Source organism: Gasterosteus aculeatus, chromosome 8 (assembly GCF_964276395.1).
Source record: "Gasterosteus aculeatus chromosome 8, fGasAcu3.hap1.1, whole genome shotgun sequence".
NCBI classification, from domain to species: domain Eukaryota; kingdom Metazoa; phylum Chordata; class Actinopteri; order Perciformes; family Gasterosteidae; genus Gasterosteus; species Gasterosteus aculeatus.
In genome coordinates, this window is record NC_135695.1 from 488,707 (window position 1) to 498,302 (window position 9,596).

At 49.8% G+C, this 9,596-nt stretch overlaps 1 protein-coding gene across 1 annotated transcript; it reads left to right on the forward strand.

Moving 5' to 3' along the window:
* The first annotated feature begins 5,325 nt into the window (after positions 1-5,325).
* Positions 5,326-9,546, forward strand: ctns (cystinosin, lysosomal cystine transporter). Its single transcript, XM_040185212.2, has 11 exons — positions 5,326-5,456; positions 5,761-5,839; positions 6,249-6,327; positions 7,093-7,180; positions 7,321-7,424; positions 7,562-7,699; positions 7,853-7,952; positions 8,423-8,542; positions 8,833-9,003; positions 9,094-9,211; positions 9,279-9,546. The coding sequence occupies exons 2-11, from the start codon at positions 5,788-5,790 to the stop codon at positions 9,440-9,442; spliced, it is 1,134 nt and encodes a 377-aa protein (XP_040041146.2). The 5' UTR covers positions 5,326-5,456; positions 5,761-5,787; the 3' UTR covers positions 9,443-9,546.
* The last annotated feature ends 50 nt before the right edge of the window (positions 9,547-9,596 follow it).

Sequence of the window (9,596 nt, forward strand, 5' to 3'; positions counted from 1 at the left end):
GAAACAAGGAAGAAACATGCAACATAAGATCAGGAGGGTCCAGGAAGCAACTGCTGGTGGAGTGGTGGTATGAGTGTTTTCACCAGGAAAAGGATTAAGGAAGGGGTTAAGCTAAGGATGAAAGGATTAGAAGAGGTAGGAACAGTTACATTTGTGGGAATATGGGAAGTGATTCCCAGTTGACATGGGCACTTCATATCAGGAAAATCCCAGTTTGTCAAAACGCCACATGGTGATTGTTCACTGATTAGAGTGTCATGCAATTGGAGTTTTGCATTTTGAGGAGTTTCTGTCGAGGCCAATCGACCTTTTGTCTCCTAAATGATGGGGGAGTGGTCAGCGCAGCCGTAGCCGACTTCCACTAACGAGGTAGTATTTAACTACAGATCGAGTGAAGCGTTAGGACAAAGACGAGCTGGACAAAGACTAAGGAGTCTTTCGTGGGAGTCAAGACGAGCAGGACAAAGACTAAGGAGTCTTTCGTGGGAGTCAAGACGAGCAGGACAAAGACTAAGGAGTCTTTCGTGGGAGTCAAGACGAGCAGGACAAAGACTAAGGAGTCTTTCGTGGGAGTCCAGACGAGCAGGAAAAAGACTAAGGAGTCTTTCGTGGGAGTCAAGACGAGCAGGACAAAGACTAAGGAGTCTTTCGTGGGAGTCAAGACGAGCAGGACAAAGACTAAGGAGTCTTTCGTGGGAGTCAAGACGAGCAGGACAAAGACTAAGGAGTCTTTCGTGGGAGTCAAGACGAGCAGGACAAAGACTAAGGAGTCTTTCGTGGGAGTCCAGACGAGCAGGAAAAAGACTAAGGAGTCTTTCGTGGGAGTCCAGACGAGCAGGACAAAGACTAAGAAGTCTTTCGTGGGAGTCTTCGGGGCGGCTGAATGCGGCGCCTTCCTCTAGTTCTAATTATGTGTTTGACCCCTTTACCCATACCTGTCCGAACCTCTTCCCGCAGATACTGCAGGCCTCGGGCCAGATCCGCTCTCTATCGTAACCTCTCCTCTCTCACCTATCCCACCCGCTCCACTTATGTCCAGCACCTCGTCACTGGAGGTCTCTGGAACTGCCAGTCAGCTACTCGCAAGGCAGACTTCATCTCCGGCTTCGCTATCCAGCAGTCACTCGACTTCCTCGCTCTCACCGAGACCTGGATCACACCTGAGAACACATCCACCCCAGCCGCTCTCTCCTCCGCCTTCTCCTTCAGCCATACACCCAGGCCCACTGGTAGGGGTGGTGGCACAGGTCTACTCATTTCACCCAAATGGAGCTTTTCGCTCTACCCTCTTCCACCATCCACCCAACTGTCTTTAATTCCATACTGTAACAGTTACTTACCGGGTGCAATTAACCATTGTTGTCCTTTACTGTCCACCAGGCTCCTAGGGTCATTTCTTGGAAGAACTGGACATTCTCCTGTCCAACTTCCCTGATAATGTCCCTCCGCTCATCCTCTTGGGTGACTTCAACATCCAGACAGAGAAGTCATCTGACCTCTTACACCTACTTTCTTCCTTCGCTCTGTCACTCAGTCCCTCTCCTCCTACTCACAGAGCCGGCAATCACCTTGACTACATCTTCACTAGAAACTGCTCTACCACTAACCTCTCTGTAACTCCACTTCATGTGTCTGACCACTTCTTCATCTCTTACTCTCTCCCACTCTCTATAACTAACGACCGCCCCTTTGACTGACTCTGTACCTGTTCGGCGCAATATTCGCTCCCTCTCTCCCTCCTCCCTGGCATCCTCTGTTCTATCAGCTCTCCCTTCCACTGACTCCTTCTCACCCTTGCATCCGAACGCTGGTGCTGAGACTCTCCTCTCAACTCTTTCCTCCTCTCTAGACTCTCTGCCCTCTGACGATCCGACGGACTGGCAAATCCCCTCCGGCTCCGTGGCTGTCTCAACCGGTCCGTGCCATGAGAGCCACCATGCGAGCGTCGGAAAGGAGATGGCGTAAAAATAAACGACCTGACGACCTGCTTGAATTTCTCTCCTCTCCTCGTTTTCTGCTTCTATCTCTGCTGCCAAAAGCGCTTTCTACCAATCCAGAATCGAATCTTCATTTTCTAACCCCAAAAAACTCTTTTCGATCTTCTCCAACCTCCTCGAACCCCCTAGTCCTCCTCCACCCTTCTTCCGGGTGACTTTGTCAACTATTTTACCAAGAAAATAGCTGACATACGCTCGTCTTTCTCAAACCCACCTCCTACTACTTGCGTCCCACCGACCTCACCTCTATCGCCCTCACTTTCCTCTTTCACCCCCCTGTCTCCTAACCAAATTCTTACCCTAGTAAACATCTGCCCGTCCGACCACCTGCCCTCTTGACCCCATTCCATCACATCTTCTACAATCTATCGCTCCTGACCTTCTTCCGTTCCTCACCTGTCTCATCAACAATGCTCTGTTATCTGGCTGTTTTCCCAATTCTCTGAAGGAGGCAAGAGTCAACCCTCTCCTGAAGAAACCTACCCTCAACCCTTCTGAAGAAAACAACTACAGACCAATCTCTCTTCTTCCCTTTTTGTCCAAAACTCTTGAACGTGCTATCTTTAACCAACTCTCCTCCTATCTCCACCGTAACAACCTCCTTGACCCCCACCAGTCAGGCTTCAAGGCCATTCCACAGAGACTGCTCTCCTTGCTGTCTCAGAGCAACTCCACACTGCTAGAGCCGCCTCTCTCTCCTCTGTTCTCGTCCTTCTGGACCTCTCTGCTGCATTTGACACAGTCAACCACCAGATCCTTGTTTCCTCCCTTCAGGAACTTGGTGTCTCAGGCTCTGCTCTCTCCCTTCTCTCGTCCTACCTCGACGGCCGCACTTACCGGGTAACCTGGCGAGGATCTGTGTCGAAACCTTGTCCTCTTACTATGGGAGTTCCTCAGGATTCCGTCCTGGGTCCCCTTCTCTTCTCGCTCTACACCAACTCTCTCGGCGCTGACATTCGCTCGCATGGCTTCTCCTACCACAGCTATGCCGATGACACCCAACTAATTCTCTCCTTCCCTCCCTCGGTCACCCAGGTGGCGGCACGTATCTCTGCCTGTCTGACTGACATCTCTGGATGTCCGCCCACCATCTGAAAATCAACCCCGACAAGACTGAACTACTTCTCTTTCCAGGAAAAGACTCTCCGACCCAGGACTTGACTGTCAACTTTGGCAACTCTGTGTTAACGCCCACTTTAACCGCTAGGAACCTCGGCGTCACACTCGACAGCCAACTCTCCCTGACTCCCAACATTACTGCGACAACACGATCCTGTAGATACACGCTCTACAACATCAGGAGAACACGTCCTCTTCTCACTCAGAAGGCAGCGCAGGTACTGATTCAGGCTCTTGTCATCTCACGCCTGGACTACTGTAACTCTCTCCTGCAGGTCTCCCTGCTACCACCATTCAACCTCTGCAGCTCATCCAGAATGCAGCAGCTCGACTGGTCTTTAACCTTCCTAAGTTCTCCCTCACTCCTCCACTCTCTTCACTGGCTACCGGTGGCCGCCCGCATCCAGTTCAAAACATTGGTGCTCACGTACCATGCTGTGAATGGATCGGGTCCAGCTTACATACAGGACATGTTGAAACCCTACATCCCGACCCGCACTCACTGCTCTGCATCTGCAAAACTGCTCGTTGCTCCCTCACTGAGAGCAAAACACTTGACTAGATCACAACTCTTTGCTGTCCTTCTTCCGAAATGGTGCTCTCTGAAGACACCAGGACCGCAGAGAGCCTTCACATCTTCCGCCGTAAACTAAAGACACACCTCTTCAGACTCTACCTCGACTAAAGACTAACAAATTGTAGCACTTAAATTGTACTTGTAACGTCACTCATCTATAGCAAATTGTAAATTGGCTTATTTGAGGAAATTGCACATTCTTGTTCTTCTGAGTTTGTACCCTATGGTTGAATGCACTCATTGTAAGTCGCTTTGGATAAAAGTGTCAGTTAAATGACATGTGATGTAATGTAATGTAATACATATGAGAAGTATGTTATGACAGAGTACAGTGACTCCACACAGATTTACACAGAGGGTACCAAGAAACAGTGACAGGGTGTGGGGTGTGTCGGGATCTCCGATTCCCCCGAGTTGGTTGATGAGAAGGATCCAGCACGTTGATCAATTAAAGTCAAAAAGTTAACATTTATTTAGAAGCGAAAAAGATTACATGAGCAATTCTCCGCAGATATCTGGCTCTAACTATTGCTTGCAAGCAGGAGGTCCAACACACCAGCACGTATTCCAGCGCTCTGTGTAATGGCGTCCCAGAGCAGTAAAAACGCTGAGTTTTTATACACTTGAAGACAGTTTTGGTGCTAGTTACGAGAAGCCACAAATCTAGTTGAGATAAGAACTCAGGTGAAGCTGAGGGTAACACACAATGCTCCTCTGATCGAAGGTCTGTGAGAGCAAGATTACCCCCTTCCCCAAACACAGCTGCAAACCCTAAATCTTTCTATCTCTCCATCTCAGGGTCAACCACTGAGACCTGGCTTTTAGCACCAGACAAATGTTTACAGAATGTTTTTACCACTACATGCATCTTGCAGGTGGCAATGCCAGCAAAAGGGATCCGTATCAATAGAAGAACATCCAATAATCTCAGGGTCTACACAGTGGAGATGTTGGCAGTGGTGATTGCATAGGACTTCCAAAGAAGATACTGACAGATCAGGGGACCCCGTTTATGTCGCGTGTCACCAAAGGCTTGTGCAAGCTCCTAGAAAATCGAGCAACTAAGAACATCGGTTTACCACCCTCAAACGGACGGACCAGTAGAGATTACAATGAGACTCAATCCCCTACCTGATGTTTGCCGTTAAGGAGGTTCCTCAAGCCTCGACAGGCTTCTCTCCTTTTGAGCTCCTGACCTGTGCCATTAACCTGATTGTCAGTGAGCACATGGAAAAAGCCCAGAAAGAACAACAGCACAACAACCCACTGCACAATGTAAGTTTTTAGCAACTTGGCAGGAGACCTATGAAATGATTGAAAACAGCATGAAGGAAGTACTGAACATGGGTAGAGAGCACAGGTTGGAATAGTCCTAGCTTTCTTAATTAAAGAACTTTCATCGGATATGATGAAAATGCAGGGATATGGTACAAAGGTGATCGTGGTATATTCATGTGTCTATGTTTAGCAATAGTGTAGTTATTTATTTCTTCTTCTTTTCTTAAATGTATTCATTTTCTTATTTCTTGGGAGGGGGTGTTTAGGAGAAAGAAAGTATGTAATCTGATTCACACTCCGGTGCAGAAGGTGGCGGTAATGCACCAATATACCAGAAGATGCTGCTGCAGTAACGGCCTCCCGCCAGAGGGCGGCAGCACTGTGACGTCACGGACAGCGACTGGTGTGAACCACAAAGAAGCAGGAGGCTGAAAGGAGGAAGAAAACAGAACTTCTCACTTGAAAGTGTCTCGTGAAGCAGGACTGTAAGTTTCTTAATGTTTCTTAACGTTTACTGCTCCAAACGTCCCGCTCGGTTAGTCGACTTGTCACCAATACTTTCACTTTCTACTCCGTTCACTTGGTTCTCTACAGCACCAAATGCCGACTGAACAGCTTTAACGAACGTTAGCTCACGTGACATCACGTTAGTCACGTGAGCTGGCTCGTGAGTCCGCGCCAGGCAGCCGCTGCTCTGCTCCATGAGCTGAATAACGCGCCCCACATGGCGACGTGAATGTATATTATGTGTAAACATGCAGGTGACGTAGTGGGCGATGTGTCCTCCAGGTGGACATTGTCTCCCGGTCCTCGGAGATGGAAGGTCCGGTTCAGCTGCTGCTGCTGTGGATGCTGAGCGGCGTCTGTGGTGAGCGACTGTGATTCCAGTGGGATCCCCACATGCTAAACATCTGTATGGCCATGGATGGCCCTAACCCTAAACATCTGTATGCCCATGGATGGCCATACAGATGTTTAGCACGTGGGGTCCTCGTGACGAGGGTACAGTAAGTGTGTGTGTGTGTGTGTGTGTGAATGCACATTGTACCCATTGAGCTACTAAGTACACTGTCCTGTTGTATCCAACTATTCTACACACTCACTTATTTCTGTTTTCTATCTTAGATTTTTGTGTGGGGGAAGTATTATTGTTATTAATATAATTTGTTGCTTTGTTATTTACTTAATTTTATTTTCTGTCGTTCAACATTGGCCCTGAAAGGTTCAACTGGGGAGAATCGTTTGGGTTAGTTTGTGATGTTGTGTGTGTCCTCCAGAGTCCACAGTGTATCTGAAGGCTCCACACACCGTCACGCTGGAGGAGAACTCTGAGGCCGACGTCCTCATCGCTCCCAGGTAACCGGGGGACACGTGTCCCTGAACGCCTCATTCATTCTCACAATTGATGACCACGTTCTCAACTGCTCAGTCTTTTTCAACCTGATTATTTGCCAGTAGCGTTGGTGTGCTGTGATTTCTGTGGTGGAAATTGTGGATTTTCGCCCTTGTGGGAAATCAAAAGTATCATAAACTTGTATTTTACTAACTAGAATATAGGAAAAATCAAGAATACAGAAATCATCAACACAAGCCGTAAGTACAGACAGAAGTCAAATGACTACAATTCAGCTGAAAAGGGGCAGTTGGTTCTTTCTCCCAAAGAGGAGCAGGAAGATCTGACAAGTTAAAGAGGAGAACAGGAGGTTTTATACACTTCAGGGAGGTTTGTGTATGGAAAAGTACCAGACGACGTGGGGGAGACACGGTGACCCTCCCTTAATGGACCCGGTCAATCAACAACATCTGAAGGGTCAGCCGGGGCGTGTGTGCTTCCATCTGTCTTGTCTCACCCTGGACGGCCTCGGGTCACAGGGTCACATTCCCTACGCAGGCTCAACAATTCTCCCCCAACAATTTGGATTGTGTTTTTTAATGTAAATAACCACTATAGCTGAGATCGATCAATCAATCAAACTGTATTCCAGACTCGAGGTCCAGATGGCACGAACCATTAAATAGTGTTTATCAAACGTTTTAAAGGGAAGAGATCTTCCCATCGTCCTGTTCAAACATTAAAGCATGTGAATAGGAGCCAATGATGAGACGTGGTGTCTCCTCCAGTTCTCCTCTCATCCAGTCGGCCGTGATTCACTTCAATGTGACCTCCAGCTCCAAGAACTGCTCGTCTATCATCACCCTCCCTGAGCAGGTAACCGCTGCAGAGCCCCCACCTCCCTACCAGCATCAGGCTAAAGTACCAATCACAGACCCCAGGACGTACCTGTAACGCAAATGTATTCCAGAGAAAAGCAACAATGACTTCAGCCTCTCGCTGCGTCTCCTGTCCAGGTGCTGCTGCCAGCGGCTGCAGCCTCGGTCCGATTCAATGTGACGGCCCACGCCGTCGGCCAGGTGACCACCTACCTGCTCAGCAACAACACAGACCTCAACAGGTGGGTGTCTGCACAGCAGAGCATACGGGGACTTGAAGGACCCCCCTGTGGGGAGGGGGGTGGACCAGCCGGTCCCCTTTGGGCCCCAACATTGTCCTGACTGTTTGCTGCTACGTGTCCCTGATTCTCTCTTCTAGTTTGACCTTCAAGATCCACTTCATGGTCGTCCACAGCAACGCCCTGTTAGTGATCAGCCAGGTGATTGGCTGGATTTACTTTGTGGCCTGGTCGGTGTCCTTCTATCCACAGGTGTGGGAAAACTTCAGGAGGAAGAGGTGGGTTGACCCTCTCTGTCAGTCATAGTACACTGCAGCAGGCCCCCGGCAGGCCCCCGGCAGGCCCCCGGCAGGCCCCCGGCAGGCCCGGCTGTTTAAACCTAATCGTTGCACACATGAGCGCATTGAGCATGTTTTTGTGTTTGTTTCCAGTGTTGTAGGTCTCAACTTTGACTACCTGGCTCTCAACCTGACTGGCTTCATCGCCTACAGCGTGTTCAATGTCGGACTGTTCTGGGTGCCCTACATCAAGGTACCGCCATGCTTCCTTGCTACGGAGTCCTGCAGGTCCAGGACAAACCGCCCCCCCGTCACAGGAACATGCAGGAATGGGGCTTCGAAGTGGGCTCACCTCTAAAACCAGACAAAGGCCTTTTACTCTTTAACAGGCTTCTCACTGTCTGACTCGATCATTGTGCTAAATGATCCTCAGTCCCATGATGATGATGATGATGATGGGGGGGCGGGGTTAATACGGTGGGATATTAAAGAAAGGACTCAATTGATTGTGGTGAATTCACAAGAAGACAGAACAGACTCGTATCACCTTATTTCAGGGGGGTAGTTCTGCAGTGGTGTCTTGTCGGGGGGGCTTAGGGTTAAAGCAGTAACCTCAGACCACAGCTTCCCCTTTACGAGTACAGTAGTTTGTGTCACGGCGCTTTAGTAATTCCTGTGTGTTGTGATGAAGCACGTACCGGATGTGTGTCTGCCGCCCTGCAGGACGAGTTCCTGAAGAAGAACCTGAGCGGGATCAACCCCGTCAGCGCCAACGACGTCTTCTTCAGCCTCCACGCGCTCCTGCTCTGCTTGGTCTACGTCGGCCAGGCGGCTGTGTATGAGGTGTGTGTGTGATGTCACAGGAGGCCCAGGCTTTGTGTGATCACGGTGCTCCAGGTAAGACTCGCTGTGGTTCTCACTGATGGTTCTTTGACGTGAGAACCCTTTCATACAGCGATGACACGAGACATTTACACACCGTTGTCACAGCGCACGGACACTTGTTAAGCGGGAATCAAACCACCAGCCCTGATTGAAGGAGCATCATCTAATCAGAGGTTTAAGGTCCTCGCGCTGTAGCGTAATGAACGTGATGTCAGACAGGTCAGCCCTCTGTGTCCTCTTCGTTTCAGAGGGGGGGTCAAAAGGTCTCCTGCACGGCCAAGGTCCTGTTGGTGATTGGGTGGAGCTTTGCCGTGGTCAGCCTGTGTGTGGCTGCAGCCCAGCAGATCACCTGGTTGGATTACCTCTACTACTTCTCCTACATTAAGCTGGCAGTCACACTGGTCAAATATGTGCCGCAGGTAACGCGCGCACACACACACACACACACACACACACACACACGCGCAGAGAGAGAGGTGTGTGTTGATTGGATGAACGTGGTCTCCCAGGCGTACATGAACTACAGGAAGCAGAGCACTGAAGGCTGGAGCATCGGCAACGTGCTGCTGGACTTCACCGGCGGCGTCCTCAGTATTCTACAGATGGTCCTGGAGTCTCACAACAACGGTAAGTGTGCAGGAGGACCCTCCCACCAGAGCGCGTCCCGTGCTGACCGCCATGTGTCTCTCGTCAGATGAGTGGAGGCTGGTATTCGGAGACCCTACGAAGTTCGGCCTGGGTCTGTTCTCGGTGGTCTTCGACCTCCTCTTCATGGCTCAGCACTACTGTCTGTACCGACGGGCGCCACAGTACCAAGCAGTGGGGGAGCAGCGAGACGCCGACTGCACGACTACATGACTCCAGGCTCAGAGACGCTGCTTCATATCTCAGGATCAACATTCTTTTTTATCCAGTGATTTGATAAAGGGAACCAATGGCTATTAAATACCATGTGACACTGATTGGATTCTTTTACTGACCCAGTTGTCTCCTCGTCTGGACAATAATGCTC

What these genes read in the sequence shown, in the direction of transcription:
- ctns (XM_040185212.2), top strand. Translation starts at nt 5,788, where the DNA reads ATGGAAGGTCCGGTTCAGCTGCTGCTGCTGTGGATGCTGAGCGGCGTC. An exon ending in GACGTCCTCATCGCTCCCAG is followed by an intron (nt 6,328 to 7,092) that starts GTAACCGGGGGA and finishes TGTCTCCTCCAG; the next exon opens with TTCTCCTCTCATCCAGTCGG. An exon ending in AACAACACAGACCTCAACAG is followed by an intron (nt 7,425 to 7,561) that starts GTGGGTGTCTGC and finishes TCTCTCTTCTAG; the next exon opens with TTTGACCTTCAAGATCCACT.